This window comes from Pongo pygmaeus, chromosome 11, assembly GCF_028885625.2.
Source record: "Pongo pygmaeus isolate AG05252 chromosome 11, NHGRI_mPonPyg2-v2.0_pri, whole genome shotgun sequence".
In the NCBI taxonomy this organism is placed as follows: domain Eukaryota; kingdom Metazoa; phylum Chordata; class Mammalia; order Primates; family Hominidae; genus Pongo; species Pongo pygmaeus.
The window spans coordinates 100451895-100468797 of NC_072384.2; the positions used below are offsets into that span (position 1 = coordinate 100451895).

Below are 16903 nucleotides of genomic sequence, written 5' to 3' on the forward strand. Positions count from 1 at the left end.
TTTGTGTTGATTCATTGGTATGTACGGAACATGTATCCATGGACTTGAATAGTTAGCCATCAGTAATTGGTCTGTTCCAATAACAGTTTTAAATGATAATAACAAGGAGAAACCAGGTTCTTCTCAAGAAGTCAAAGATCCCTGTACCTTTCTTATAGACTTAAAAGCTCCTGTGGTCGATATATGTTAAGGTATGAGTATTTAGTCATGTTTGGCAGTGATACACTACCAAGCGTGATGACCAAGATGTCAGGGAGAAGGTCTGTTGTCCCCAGACATCTGTTACTCACTGTAGGTCCTAAAAATCACAGCATTAGAGGCTTCTTGGGCTTACCTAGATGTCTGCACCTTGGAGGGCTGAGGCTTCACGTTGCTAAACCCTGGGCCTGTCTTGTGAAATCAGGTGAAAATATATTGAAAAGTTCCTTGACTACTTTAAACAATTAAGATTCAGATGAAATTGAGCTGACTGGGCAGATATAGTTCATAGCAGAAAAGAGAATCTCAAAATAGGGACACAGCACAGTTTCGTTTTCATAGCATGGAGGGTCAGCTCAGGAAAGGTAATGAGCACATGATGTTATGCAGGGGCAAGGTGGGCTTCCGGACATTCTGGAGGGACTAGTGCCGATTGGAGGGTGCAGACACTCAACGAGGACCTTCAGGACACACCAAAAATAACCTCACCTGTCCCACAGTTTCCCCAGTGTTTGTCCTTAGCAGTAGATCCCAATTTGACTATCTAGTCACTTAAACGTATAATTTTTTTTTTTTTTTTTTTTAGACGGAGTCTCGCTCTGTCGCCCAGGCTGGAGTGCAGTGGTGCGATCTTGGCTCACTGCAAGCTCTGCCTCCTGGATTCATGCCATTCTCCTGCCTCAGCCTCCTGAGTAGCTGGGACTACAGGCGCCTGCCACCACGCCCAGCTAATTTTTTTGTATTTTTAGTAGAGACAGGGTTTCACCATGTTAGCCAGGATGGTCTCAATCTCCTGACCTCGTGATCCACCCACCTCGGCCTCCCAAAGTGCTGGGACCACAGGCGTGAGCCACCATACCCGGCCAACTTATAATTCTTTAAGGCAAACCAAATTTATGGTCTGTTTAAATTAAAACCTTTTAACTAGTTTCCCATTGCCTCTGTTATGCACCAGCTAGCAGAAAGCTGTGATATTAGAAACAGTAAGATTTTATTTTACTGTGATGTGGAGAGGGTATTGGAACCCACCTGGAAGATGGAGCCTGTAGAGGCAGCCTTCCACCTGGGAAAAATAATTGAGAGTAAAATGGGCAAGGAATGGGTCCCTTTAATTATTTTTATCTTATTTTCCCATCTGAGAAACTTAAAATAACCCCATTCTACCCTCACAGCCAGCATTTTTCTTCCACAAAAAAATAAAATTATGATTTGAATAAAATTGTAATTAATCTTACTAGCATCAGTCCCAAAGAAGAGTCTTCCTTGAGTTAGACTTGAGGTCAAAGAGAAAAAGAATTGCCAAGGAGGTGTGAGTGTGTGTGCGTGTATGTTTTCTTATGAATATAGCTTACCATCCATTGTCACCACGTCTTCAGATCTCATAAATTTTCTCTCTTCAGTGGAATTCCTCCCGGATTCCTCTGCGGATTTCAGCTTTAGAAAATGCTGCACATCCAAATCCTAGACATCAAAGCCCAAATGCAAAAACAAAACAAAAGCTTTTTCTGTTAGATTTCACGTATCCGTAATGGCAAAATTAGATGTGTCCAGAAGAATCAGCTGATCTGGTCTAATGAAAGTCATTGTGGCTCACAGGTTCATTCTTAATGGCACCAAATTCAGCTGTCACCATTCAGTTCTTCATAGTTCTTAGGTATACCTCTCTCTCTCCTCGCCCTCCATCCCCCTCTCATACACACATTCATATACTATCACACACTGAAAAATTCATGTATATACAATGTATGTTTACATAATGCTGAAACTTTCATTTGAATGAGAAAATCAGCCATCCAGAAGTCTTCCAATATAATGATTGCAGACCGTCTTGCAGGCTTGTAATGACCGACCAAAGGCTTTACTTTCCACCCCTGGCTTGTAAACAAAAACAACTAATTATTTGTTCTTGTACTTCACACATCATTCATGTTCACTATTAGAAATAATCAGAAAAGAATCCTCTTCTTTACAAACGAGTAACTTTCAGGGGCAGGAATAAGTGAAAATAAAATTCAAGTGTTATTTGCCAGCTATTAGGTTGGTACAAAAGTATTTGGGGCCTTAGCCATTACTTTCAATGGCAAATATCGCAATTACTTTTGCACCAACTCATTCTCCTATATGCCAAGTCCAGGGATATAGAACTTACCATTTGGAGGGTGTTTTCAATAGATTGGGCACTTTTATGGAGCATTTGGGAAAGCGCTGCTTTACTGGAAGCAAGTGTGCAGGGTCTCTCCTGCTAGCATGTCCAAAGCTCGTGTCAGTGTCAGTATTATTTGGAAACTTATAAAAATAAAATCTTACTGTTTCTAATATTTGATAATTTGTCTCTGTGGATTCCTAGTTGAGAATAATTTGAGTATTAATAGAGGAAATGTTACGTATTACCAAACTTTCATCCTAAAATCAGCAAAAGATAATGGATCTGAATTTATGCTTTATTTAAGATGTAGGTGTAAAAGAAGATAGTGGGGAAGAATCAGAGAATTTTTGCAAGTTATCCCTAGCATGTGTCTACTCTGGAGGTGGGTACACTCTTTATAAGAAAAGAAAAGGAATATAAGAAAGTGTTTCAGTGGTTCTTGATTGACAAAAAGCATTCAACATGCAAATGGGTGGTATATGTTGATATCTTGGCCTGACTGGCTGCTAATTTCTGAACCAATCTGTTTGTGCATTTAAGTCATTTATTCTCTATTTCAAAAAGATTGAATCTATTAAAGTCTTAAGATCCGTCTTCCATTATAATGGTGAACGATTTTGACCAGATGAGGGAAAAGAAAACACAACAGCTTGATTTTGGGAACACAGATCTTCTCAGAGGGGGCCACTTTACAAAGGAGATTGGACACCAAAGACAGAAAACCTAAAGATTTTGAAGAAACAGGATTATGGGCAGTTTTAAGGGTCCATTTAAAAATGGAGATTATGAAATTATGGACAATAAAAATTATGGTGAAGGTACATATGTATCGATCTGGAACGTTGCTCATGATATGTTGGTAAGTGAAAAAACAAATTTAAAACTGTTATATTCTGTTGGAGAGGAAGGCAGGAAAGGTGGCAACTTCAGATATGGTGGTCAGTGAAGCCGTCTTGGAGGAGGTGATAACTCAAGCTAAGATAAAGACTGCAGAAGACAGGCTCAGTGGCTCACACCTATAAGCCCAGTGCTTTGGGAGGCCAAAGTGGGAGGATCGCTTGAGCCCAGGAGTTTGAGACCAGCCTGGGCAACAAAGTGAGACCCTTGTCTCTACAAAAAATACAAAAATTAGCTGAGTGTGGTGGTGCATACCTGCAGTTTCACCTACTTGGGAGGCTGAGGTGGCAGGATCGCTTGAGTTGAGGAGATTGAGGCTGCAGTGAACTGCGATCACGCCACTGCATTCCAGCCTGGGCAACAGGTAGGTTTTCCTTTAGGTTTGTTTTGAGACAAGCTCAAAAAAAAGGTTTTGAGACAGGCCCCCCCAAAAAAAGACTACAGGAAAGGAACAACCCTGCAAAGATCTGAAATTAGAGCATTCCAGATAGAGAGAAAAGTTGGAAAAAAAAGACAAGAAAAGAAGTTGGGGGGTGGATTCTTATGTTTAAACCTGGGATAGTTTTCTCCTGTTTTTTTTCCTGTAGTGCTTGGTATTGTTATGTACATGTAGGAGAGATACATTCAATAAATGTTTGTTAGATTACCTAGGAGCTGATAAAAGCTTTGAGACAGTGAGGATTGTGATGACAATACTTAGTTAAAATAGGTACAATTTCCCTTCTTTCTATTTTTGACCACCTTTCTTTTACATAATAGGAAGAAACACAATTTAGATAAATTCCCATCTGTCTTTGTCATTTTTCATGTCAATACAGTATGAATAAAAGATTTTACTTTGTTTTCTAGAGTTATTGTAACATGCTTTTAGAACATACCTAAGTCAGATGCTTAGCTTGAAAGTATTTTTACATTCTAAAATGATATTTATGATTATGACCAAATGAAGTTGTTTACTGTGTTGGAAGAGAGTATAAAAATAACACATTGAGAAATCAATTTTAAAACTTAATCTTTTTTCCTTCTTTATAGGGCCTATTCCACTAGAAGCAAGATGGCTGAACTCAATACTCATGTGAATATCAAGGAAAAGGTAAGATCAAGTTATATGTTGGCTCACAGAAACTCCAAACTAGGTAATGCAGTCCCTAGCAGGTAAAAACTCAATTACAATGGAGAAAGGGAAAATGGTTTTGGGGGATACGTTATAAGTTTGCCACAACAGTAAACTGTTCAGCAGAAAGAATCATAAGTAACGTTTACTGAAAGCATGTTAAACATATGACACTCATTTTTTCATTTACTCTTGACCATAACCCCATAAAGAAGATACTGTTGTTATTTCCATTTTACAGAGGTGGAGGTTGAGAAACAGAGAGGTAATTTGGCTAAGTTCATGTAGCTGGTAAACAGCAGAGCTGGGATTTGAACCCATGCAGTGTGCCATTCCACAGTTCATACTCTTCACCCCTAGGCTAGGTTACATCTAAGAGCAAGGGTATTATATTACCTCTTCAGAAATGGACTCAGAGAGAGACATCCAGTGTATCACCTGGTGATCATGCTGGGCAGCCTTTGAAGTTTCTTTCAACGCTGAGAGTTCATGACTGTGAAAATCCCCACTTCTCATGATTTGTTGGAGACTGATTCCACTTCGGAGCTCTTTCCAAGTCTATGCTGCATCCTGCACTGAGGGTCAGAATCCCTCACTTGCCATATATGCTGCCTTGTAATGTTAGCTCTTAAGGATCATAAACCATAGACCATGAAGATAAATTTGTCCAACCCATTTGTCTGACACCATAGGAACTGAGGCCCTAGCACTGGTTTGCCAGTGGTTGTATACGTAAGTGGGAGAGCCTGGACAGGAGCCCAAGCCATTACAGTGCTGGTGCACCTTCCACAGCATCACCCCACAGCCTTCTCTGAACTGTAAACCATGTGAGGGCAGGAGTTTGTCTTTCATCTCTTTGTATCTTCACCATACCAAAAATACAGAGTGAAGGATGAAAGAAGTGACATTTGTGAAGCCATTACTATTTTTTCTTTCACTTAGCAATGGGGTAATAGACTCAAACACCACTCTAGATGCCTGGGGTATGGCCCTGAACATGTAGATGAAGTTCCTGCTCGCATGGAGCTCACATTTTAGGGCAGGGAAGCAGAGAATAAACACAAGAATATCTAAATGAACACAATTGTTTCAGGCGGTGATAACAACTGTGGAGAAAACAGCAGGGCAGTGTGATGAGGGGGAGGCAAGGGGAGGTGGCTGCTCTATGTGGGGTGGTCAGGGAAGCCCTTTGGAGGAGGTGACATTTGATTGAGATAAACATGGGGAAAGAAACAACCGTACAAAGATCTGAGGACAGAGAATTCCAGACGGAGAGAAAAGCAAAGCAGATGCCTAAGGTTGACTAAGTTGAATGTGTTTGATGAGCAAGTGGTCAGTGTGTTCCAGGTGTGGTAGACAAAGGTGATTGATGATGGGAGATGAAGTCCAGGAATACCACTTAGAATGCTGGCTCTCTATCCAGGTCCATGGATCTCCAAGGGATCGTAGTTAGAATCCATGGGTCCATGAATGTAGATGAGAACAAATACATTTTTATCTTCACTAACATCTAAATGAAATTTACCGTTTCCTCCAGTCATGCATGTAGGGAAAGGAAAAAAAAAAAACCAGAGTAGGGCCAGGTGTGGTGGCTCACACCTGTAATCCCAGCACTTTGGGAGGCTGAGGCCGGCGGATCACCTGAGGTAAGGAGTTCAAGACAGCCTGACCAACCCGGAGAAACCCTGTCTCTACTGAAAATACAAAATTATCTAGGTGTGGTGCCAGACACATGTAATCCCAGCTACTCAGGAGGCTGAGGCAGGAGATTCGCTTATACCCAGGAGGCGGAGGTTGGAGTGAGCCAAGATCGCGCCACTGCACTCCAGGCTGGGTGACAGAGCAAGACTTTGTCTCAAAAAACAAACAAACAAACAAACACAAAACCCACAGTAGAGCAGCAGTACCCATGACTTTCACAATTAAAAATCACAGATATTTTCATATCCAATTACATTTGTTGCAGATATCCTGAAATGTTTGTCCATCATTACTTCAAACTTACTGTAGTTGAAGAACCCTGTTACTATATGATGTTATTTGATGTGTTAATAGGGAAGTACATATATTACTGTAGCATGTTTGTTTTTTATTAATATTCTACGTATATTTCAATATAAGTAGTTTCCTTTGTAATCACATGTAGTTTATTTCATGAATTTTAAAACATTATTTTGAGAAAGACCCCAAAGGCTTCACCAGACTGCCAAAGGAGGTCCATGTACTGAAAGGTTTGGAACCCATAATACTGCCATGTAGGGCATTATTCAGAGGGCAAAAAGAAGCTGTTGGAAGGTTTTAAGCTGGAATATGACTTGATCTTACATGTTTTAAAAATCTCACGTGGCTCCATTGGCGACTGTGCTACATATTTTATAAATCTTCATATTAAATAACCTTTCTGTTTGATGAGGACACTGAGGCTTGAGGTCAGACTTGTCTTGGTCAAAGTCAAACTCTCAAGAAATGTGGAGGAACAGGGATTCAAACTCAGCTGTGTTTGGTTCTAAAGCCTGTACCCTTTCCACATATTACTGCTTCTCAGGGTTTTCCATCAAAATGCCCCCAAGACACAGAAGAACTAATGTGTTACCCCAAGTCTCTGGGTACATGGTCAAAACTAACTTCTGACAACATACAATTTCCTTGGAGTATTATTACGTGTTGTCTTAAAAATTGATGCAAAATTTTTATCCATTGTATTTAATAATATATTCCACACAGTATTTCAGTATAAAACCACTGTAACTTTGTGATCCTTATTATGAAATATATATACCATTCCTAAAATCCTTGGTATCTTCAAAATGATAAGTGTCTTTTTGTATGCTAATGAGCTGATCTTTGGCTGAGGGCTCTTGGATATCGTCCAATAGGGGCTGGTTGCCCAGGGAACCAACCAGGTGATTAGAAGGATGGAATTTTCAGTCCAACCCACCAAAATGGCAGGAGGGGAGAGGAGCTGAAGGTTAAGTTGATCGCCAATGGCCAATGATGTAAGCAGTCATGCCTATGTAATGAAGCCTCTGGAAAAACCCAAAAGGACTGAGCTAAATACTTGGAGGTTTGAGGTGGTGAACCCAGAGAGGGCATGTTAGCTTTGAACCCCTTTCCACATAGCTTGCCCTGTGCATCTCTTCTATCTCGTGTTCATCAGTAACCTTAATAATATCCTTTGTAATAAACGAGTAAATGTGTTCCCTGAGTTCTGTGAGCCACTCTAGCAAATTATAGACAGTCTCTTATTTATGGTGGTTTGATTTAAGATTTTTTGATTTTATGATGTTCCAAAAGCCATAGGTACTCAGTACACTCCTGATATTTTTTACTGTTTTTTTTTTCCCCCAAATATTTTGGTTCTGTGGTTGGTTGAATCCACAGATATGGAGCCTGTGGACATGGAGGGCCAATTGTACTTGTGCTGGCATCTGAAGTGGGGGATGGTCTTGTGGAACTGAGCTCTCAATCTGTGGGATCTGATGCTATCTCCAGGTAGACAGTGTCAGAATTAACACTGGGAGAACTAAGGGGGAGAACACCCAGCTGCTGTTTGCTGAAGAATCCACTGCTGAAGGATTACTTGGTGGAGAGAAGTCCCCCACACATTTGGGTGACCAGAGGTCCCCAGAAGTATTCTGCATTGTGAGAGCATAGTAGGAGAAGCAGAGTTTGTTTTTTCCTATATCTTTACAAACTTATTGGCCATTGAGTAAAAAATAGCAGCAAGATGTCCCTTTTATGTCATGGCTTCTTCATATAATGTCTGAACTCACAGTCATATATTCAAGTGAGAATATGTATTCCCCAATTTGAGAAGCTGGGTTGGGCGCCATGGTGCTGACCTAGGATCGGCAGCCCGTTTCCTAATATCTGTTGAGATAGAACAGCTCCTAAAGTTGGATCATGGAAAGGAAAAGCACTTTAAAGAATCAGACTCATAGCAATTGATCCCTGCAAAGCATGGCTGGTGGACAGACCAATATGGTAGGCACAGCAGCAAACACTAGAGTGTCTTATTCAAAACAGAGGTGGCATCATGCCAATGAGGGAAAATAGGCTGATCTGTCAGCACACAGATCACAGAGGTTCAGTGTGAATGCTCCATGCGTAGGCTTAAGAGCCACAGTCATCCCACTCCTCACGAGCAGTGTCAGATGTCCACCTGACAATTAACAGTAGTGTTTTCCCACTGCATTTCCGTAACTTATCAAAATGTTAGCACTATTTTGAAAGAGGGTGATGACAATGGAAGTAGTGCTTCTCTAACTTATTTAGTGAATTCCATCTTCCCATGTCAAAAGGTTAATAGATTTCTCAACTCAATAAAATAAATCATAATAAACAACTGAAAATTCTGAACGTTTATAATTTTACATTGATTTATTTTAGTATACTTACTGTCTTTAGTTATTAGCTTTTATGGCCTAAAAATTTTTATGATTAGTTTGTTTCTCAATCTGTCACACAGAGCAATGACATTTTAATTCTGAAAATTAAGAATAATAACAACTGTTATGTCTTAGAGTACAAGCTTGTAGAGATCAGATAAAACATCTATGTAGTGTTGGTGATGCAGTATCTAGTCAAGCACTGTGGGAAATTAATTACTTCATAAGAAGTGTTGGAATCAAATGAGTTCATCAGCTGTCTAGTGGGTCCTCTACTGGATGAATTCAAGTAGGTGCTTTGGTGAGGAAATGATTCCTGCCTTCATGCAGCTTTTAGTCCAAAGAAGCAGGTAGCTAATGATTTCAGGTTTAATATTCAAGACAACTGAAACTTAAAATTGACAATCATTTTAACTGTTTCATTTTAAAATATCTCTCTCGTTGGATTATAACGATAAGGATTTAAATTGAAAATATGGTTGCAATCAGAGTCTGGTCTCTTCAGCATAACATACATCCCCTGCATGAGTGGACCCCTCTCCGCCTTTTACACCCTTATCCACTGCCGCATCTCTATGCATCTCTCAGTTGCCACCCTGACCTTGAATGTGTCTGCCTCCTTTGCAAAGGCTGTTTCCTCTGTCTGGGATGTCCTCCTCAGGGACTCAACTCTCTTCTTTCTCCTACCCTGCCTGAATGATTCGCCCTTCCTCTGTCATTCACCTTGTACTTCTGTGGGCTTCTCTGCATTCTCCACTGCAGCTGTTATTCCACGGAGTGTAATTGTTAGTTGTGGCTCTGTCTCCCCACGTGAGACTGTGCTTCTTGGAGGCAGAGAATGGGTCTTACTATTACTGTTCTTGGGTTTGATACGTAGTTGACCCCCCAGATAGAGTTAGATAAATGAATGAATAATGAATGAATGAACATGCCTGCTTGAATTGTTAAGTTCTTTAGAGACTTCATTTCCCATTTACGATGTTTTGCAAAATCTCAAGTCTTCTTGAAAAATGAAATGTAGGTTAATGGAAATGTCATCTCATTTTAGTACTCTTTTTGCTATTAAATAAAGCATATTTTAAATTGCTTCTAAAAACAGAAACTTGGGTTACTTACGTTGACCACCTGTGGTTCTTCAGAAAAGTAGTATGTTTACGTAATCATCAAATACAGGTGGTCTCAGGTAGGCTTCACAATACCAAATGAGGTCCTTTGCTGAGTAACCGGTCATATCCCGCTTCATGAAATAAAAAAATAAAGGGAGAAAAAAATTCCCCAAATGTCACTTTGTGAAGGTGAGCTATCAGAACAAAATCTTTGGACTAATCTGATCTTATATTTGGGGCATACTCATTTTTAATAGCTTCTTTTCTACATAATGCATTTTTAAAGAAATTGAACACTAGAAATTTATAGATGATTTCAGTATGGAGCTTAATAGTCACCGTTAGATTATTTCTGTGTAAAATATGTGGGTACCAAGGTAAATTACATTTATAAATGTTTAAATGTAATTTTAACTGAGTAAGAAAGGATTATTAGAACTGGTATAGAAAAAATAGAAATTTTAGTCAGATATTTTTAATGCATTCCCATAAATCAGTTTAAATAGAATACAATTCAGCAGTAAAACTTGGTGATGGAAAGTAAAGAGGATCTTTGTAAATGGGGTTAATAGTTGCAAAGTGTCCAATTATGCACTGATAACTAATTCCAATGAATGACCCCTAAGCCATGCTAGAGGACCCAGTACACTTGGGAAGTGATCTCCAACAAGGTAAGGCTGTGGAAAGAGCGTGGAGTTCGGAGACAGAAGTCAGATATTATTAGTTGAGCACCCTGAAATAAGCCACTTAACTTTTCTGGGCCTCAATTTCCTAATCTGTAAATTGGACATGATAATAAAATCTGCCTCACAAAGTCATCAAGTACAATAATAAATGTAGAGCTGCTTTATGAGCTCTTAACGATATAAACTAGAAAGAATCTGGGGGAGCTTATCTGTTTATTTCCCAATTAAAAAATGGAAAAAGAGCTCTAGTTAATTAACATTTTTGTTTGAGGCCAGGCACGGTGGCTCACACCTGCATTTTGGGAGGCCAAGGCAGGCAGATCACCTGAGGTTAGGTGATCGAGACCAGCCTGGCCAACATGGCGAAACGCCGTCTCTACTAAAAATACAAAAATTAGCTGGGCGTGGTGGTGGGCACCTGTAATCCCAACTCCTCGGGAGGCTGAGGCAGGAGAATCTCTTGAACCCAGGGAGCGGAGGTTGCAGTGAGCTGAGAGCATGCCACTTCACTCCAGCCTGGGCGAAAGAGTGAGACTCGATCTGAAAAAAAAAAAAATATATATATATATATATATATATATATATGTATATTTTATATATATTCCCATAGAACCAAGATTAGAATGAAAAAGTAAAAAGACCAAATGAGAAAAAGAACATAAAAGCGGACTTGACTTTTTCAAACGTTTATAGCTATTGCTGAGCCTACAAAAAATAAGTGAGACTAGACAATATGATGATATGGAAATGGGGAACAGTTCAGTCTATAATGTCATTGCTGAGCTGCGCCACTCACTGTGAATAGCTTTTAGAACTGTTAAAGTTATAGAGGTAAATTGGTTTTATAAACAATAATTGTATAGAATCATTAAAATAAAAAAACAAGGAATAGGAAAAAGGAGAAAAGTCTCTTGTCCAGAGAGGTGACATATTCAATGTCTCTGCAGATGATGGAGATAGAAAGTGTTCATGTCTATGTGTCCTGGTGTCTGTCCCCAACGGATGAGCAGATTTTTTAGTTATTTTTGAATAAATATGTACTATTTTATTATTTTTTCTTGTAACTCTCTTGATCTGCATTTTACAGAGTAGTGAAGTATAGTTCAAATCTTTTTGTGGAGCGGGGTACGGTCAGAAAAATCCAAGCATTTGATTACAGAGAGTACAGAAGAAACCCATCATTATGCATCTTTAAAACATTAACTCCATTTAATAGATAACTCGCTTCATGGGATTGGAAACAAGTTTTAATGCTAAGTAGTTGTTTTGAAAGTGCAAACCATGGAAGCTTTGGGGAAAAATTTGCAGGAGTGTAGAAGTCAATTTAGTCCAACCCTTGGATTCAAACAAGAACACAAGCCACACAGCTTTCAGATTTCACCATGAAACAGGTTCTTGTCATCATTTTCTCATAGGAAAGGGTCATTAAATTTCCCATTAACAGAAAGGAGAAACATTGACAATAGTTGTTGCCTAATGCTTATGTACAGAACTGCTGTTACTGTTGCTTGGCAACTAGAAGAGATTTGACAAGGAGTCTAAAGGAACTGAATGAATAAATGGAAATGTCAGCATCAGTTTCAGGGGATAAGAAGAAATTTACTGTTGTAGGATTAGCATCACATTGCTTTTTCCAGGCTACATGATTGGAATTCACAGTGTTTTTCTCCTGCTTCTCCTGCATCCCCACCCCTACTCCTTCCAGTCTTTCCTGGTATCCCCTGTGCACTGCGGCTGAGAGGTATGTACGAGATGGATGGTTAATGCTAAAGAACACAAGAGCATGTCAAAAATGAAACCCTTTGGCAGCAGGAAATAGTAACCTCTGTTCACAATCCCCTGGGATTTATAGGTACTTTACCAACATTCTAGTTATTTCTCGCCATGATCCTTCATATTAAATTATTCAGTTTTTACGGAGAAGAAAATGACAATGTTGGAAGGCTGTAACAATGGTTCCTTCTCTCCTAACCTTGTACAGTGGAAATCTGTTCAGATAGATTAGACAGACAGGTAGACAGACAAACAGATAGATGCATAGACTCAGACCTTAAAATTGTTATTGCTTGTATTATTATTAAAACCACATCTTCTCTGTAAATCATTGCTCCTTAACTTGATTATAAGCTCCTAATGGACTTTTGATTTATTTGTGTACTTATCCTATAATAATATATTAATTATTATATAATAATAATATCATAGACTTTGTGCCCTCCAAATATTGCCTAATTAATCAATGTTAAATATTTAGCCACTATTGTCTAATGGTAATTCTCAACTTATGGGGAGGAAGAAGGAAGTGGGACATGCTTCCTGGGTCTAGGGCAAGTATTAGAATGTCAGTGGGGGAAAAGATAGGTATAATTAGAAAAAAACCCCCACATATTTGTTTTCTTTTGAGTCATCCAAGAGACAGATGCCAAGATGAGATGGGATTAGAAGAGATGGGGAAGAGGGTAGGCAGCCAGAGCAGGCAGGGAGAGGCTTTAGACTTCCATGCAAATCTGATAGCTTGAAAGAAGAGGGAGAAGAAAGGAAAATCGAGCAGAGAATGTCTCAAACTTACAGTGCAGTATTGAATTTCGGCAGGCTGATAAGGAGTGTTTAGGCCAACGTTGCCCACTGGAGGAATGTTCAGAAATGAGCTTTCACTAGTCCCCAGCCTCCTCAGCTGTTAACTAGCAGCCTCCTGGGAGGAGTGTGGCTGGGGTACAAATGCACTGGGGGACCCAGAGGAGTGGCAGCTAGGCTGTCAGTCAACTGTGTTGATTTCCGTAGCTGCCACAATACCTCAGGGTGTAACAAAATACATATATATATATTTAAAAAGGAAATTGGAATACCTATTTTGGAATTCAACTATATGAGAAAAGCTTAAGATTTTTATGTTTATTGAAAAGAATAAAATTAAAAGTTTGAGAACCATTATTCTAAAGTAATTAGTAAATTAAAATGCAAACTCTAGAATTTCCCATCCTTTACCAAACCAAGTCATACTGCCACTAGTATGGGGAGTCTTCTCAACTTCTAGGGTAAACAATGATTCAGTAATCTTATTTTCCATTAAAAGTATACTTTGTTTCAAACCACATATAAAGTAACAAAGGGACATCATTATACTGAAAAATTGTCCTTTGTGTACAATGGGTATACATTGTATTTATTCTCTTGGCTTCAATGTTTTAATCTGCCAAACGATGGGAGTTCATATAGATGAACTCCAAAATCCTTTGCAGCTCTATCATTGGATGAACCTGTGGTCTTTCCCACCTCCTACGCACTGGCACCGTGAAAGATCAAAAGAGAGACTGCTGCGGGTCAGCGAACATGGGCACCAGCCAGAGTCCTGATACAAACTGGATGCCTCAGTTTGAACTTAGCACATAACCTCTCAGTACGTCAGTTTCTTATAAAATAAAGGAACCTGATTGAACCATCTTAAAGGTCCATGTATCGTTCACTGGCATAACATTTCTGATGCCCTCCTGTCTTAGGGATGCTTCAGAACTCTGCTTCTCAATCCTTGAAGGTAATTATCAAAAATATATTGAAATGATTATTAGGATCAATTATAGAACTTAATGTTTTTCTTTCTTTTTAAAAACATTATGCTAAGCACATTTAACATGAAGTTTACCCTCTTACTTTGTTTTTAAATGCACAATACAATATTGTTAGCCCTAGGCACAGTGCCTCTAGAGCTTACTCATCTTGCATAATTGAAATTTTATACCCATTGAACAGCAATTCTCCATTTCCTCCTCCTTCCAGGCCCTGGAAACCACCATCCTACTCCCTGCTTCTATGAGTTGGACTATTTTACATGCTTCATGTGAGGGGAGTCATGTAGTATTTGTCCTGTGCTGGGCTGATTCCACTTAGCATAGCATCTTCAAGATTCATCAGTGTTGTCATGTTGTTGCACATTGCAGGGTTTCCTTTTGTAAGGCTAAATAATATTCCACTGTGTATATATACCACATTTTCTTTATCCACTCAGCTTCCGATGGACAATTGTAGTTTTTAAAATTTTTAGTGGCTCAAATTGTAATTTTAGGAATTTGGCAAATGCTGACTAGTTTTAATTCTTTTTTACTGCCTTTAGAGAAAAAGCAAACAAACTTATAAAATCATTGGGAAAACAAGGTCTGGCCAATCAGATGATAATTTTGACTGGTGTTCAAATCATCATGCTCTTTTTTAATTGATCAAACCTGTTAAAATAAAAAATGGTATGTAGGTGAACAAATAAACTCCCCTTAAAGAGAGAGAGTGTGCTTCCAGTTTCCATGGTGTTTAAATCATCGGCTTCCTCCACACCACAGTGAAGAAATATCCAAGGTTAATATAATTTAGAGATTAACCCAACTCCCTTATTCTGGTATTGACTAAAAGGTAATTAACTCCTTTAGTCTGGTATTGATTAAAGGGTAATAGTGACTTATACCTTTTTATCTGAAAAGTTCTGTGAATGAGCAGGAAAAAAAAAATCCCTCAGGGACAGTGAATGTCAATAATTACCATTTCCCCCCCCAGGTGGAGACTTTAAATTGTAAAGAAAATTAGAAGAAAGATTTTACTGAATATTCTAAGTTAGAAGCAGAAGATTAAAGTGTCTTAGTTTTCTACTCTGATTAAAATACCAAAAACAAGATGCCTTGAATGAAGATTTTTTTTTGTCCTCAGTAATAAATTCAAATGTAGAATTCATCAGTGATAGTGGCCAGACAGAATATTTACCTAAGTCCTAATACCATGTAGGTATAACCAGCTGGCTGGAAACAGACTTCCAATGGACTCAAGGACTCAGTGTACCCTAAAATTATGTGCAAGCCTAACTGGTAGTTCTGAGAAAATATGAGAAGAATCAAGAACAATTATAGAAAACATGTAGGTATATACTGAATATATGCTAGCTAAATGGGTGAAATGAGATATGTATTAAGCTCATTGCTTGTTTAAATGTAGATCAAAGAGACTGTTGCTCACAATGATTTGATAGTTATATGTATATATTTAAACTTCCCAGTGTCAGATTAAAAATCAAAATTCTGATATAAAAAGTTGATCATGGACTAAATTTAAAGATTTAAGACACTTTAGTTCATTTTAATTTTACTTTTTTGTGTGTGGGAGACTGAAGTTTTATTATTACTCAAATCAGTCTCCAATTTTACTATTTTTTTTAGATAGGAGAGAAGTCCATTTGAATATCTCTTACTCTATAAGTCATCAGCACATTTCTAGGAATTAAAGAAGTTGTATTTAACAGAAACTATCAATTTTCGTTTAGTGTTATTATAACTGTTAGATAAATTTGCTTTTTTTCCAAATGTTCAGTGACTTGACAAAGTGTAGACGAAGAATTGGTTAAAAGAAATCTAGGTTGTTGATTTCATTATCTTTAACTGTTTGAAGCCAACTGTATTTTTCAAAGAGACAACAATAGTATCTTCCCCCATTAGAAGATGGAGCCTGCTTCTCCCCTTAAAACTGGGCAGACTTTTGTAGCTGGTTGATCAGTATAGTAGGAAGGAAAAGACTTCCAAAGCCAGGTGATTCTGCTACTTCTTCAGGCGGGATATTGCAGTGGCTCTCTGGGCTGCCATGTAAACAGTCTGACTGTTCCACCATGCTGCAAGGAAGCCCAGACTAGCCCATCAACACAGACCACTTGGAGAAACCTTGAGACTGCACAAAGAGAGAGAGGCTCAGACACACCCCATCTGCAGCAGCATCCCTCTCCCCAACCATCCATCTCCATGAGAGACCCCGAGGCAGACTACTCCACCAAATTCCTCCCTAATTCCTAAGCCACAAAAACAGTGAAAAATAGATTGTTGTTCTGAGCCACAAAATTTTGGACACTTCTTATGCAGCAGTGGATACCTGGGATACCCTCTTACGGAGAGAGAGAGTGCCCTCTTGAAGAGTTTTGCTTTACAGAAAGTAAAACTGTTCTAAACTAGAACTGGTATTTTTGAAATTATAATATTACATAAATAATGGATAGGTGTGGGTGCGTAGTTAGTACACTCAGGTAAATGAGTTGACAGGTGAGCAGTTATACTTAAAAAGAGATCTGTCCTGTGCCACCTTCTCTCCTTTGCCTCATCCACTGTCCCTTACCTGTCTATAACTTTCATGATTTCTCACTCATGGTTCTCAATTCTGGATGGATATTAGAGTCCCTGGGAAAACTTTTTTTTTTTTTAAGGAATGCCAAGTCCCAGATTTGATAGTGGGGCTCAGGTTTAGCTATATTTTGAAAATTCACCAAGTAATTCCAGTTTGCAGCCAGGGTTGAGACTCAGTTTGATGCTGATGGTGCCAAAATCTCTATCCCTAGCTCAGTTCTTTACTGG

General features: G+C 38.8%; 1 protein-coding gene across 4 annotated transcripts in view; it reads left to right on the top strand.

Annotated features, from left to right (window-relative positions):
- SPATS2L (spermatogenesis associated serine rich 2 like) overlaps nt 1–16903 on the top strand; it is a 172804-nt gene that overhangs the window by 78686 nt on the left and 77215 nt on the right. For all 4 annotated transcript variants that reach the window (XM_054476802.2, XM_054476805.2, XM_054476797.2 and 1 more), the window contains exon 3: nt 4274–4334. In XM_054476802.2, the coding sequence (XP_054332777.1) occupies nt 4296–4334 (39 nt within the window). In that variant the 5' untranslated portion in view covers nt 4274–4295. The remainder of the gene's footprint in view (nt 1–4273; nt 4335–16903) is intronic.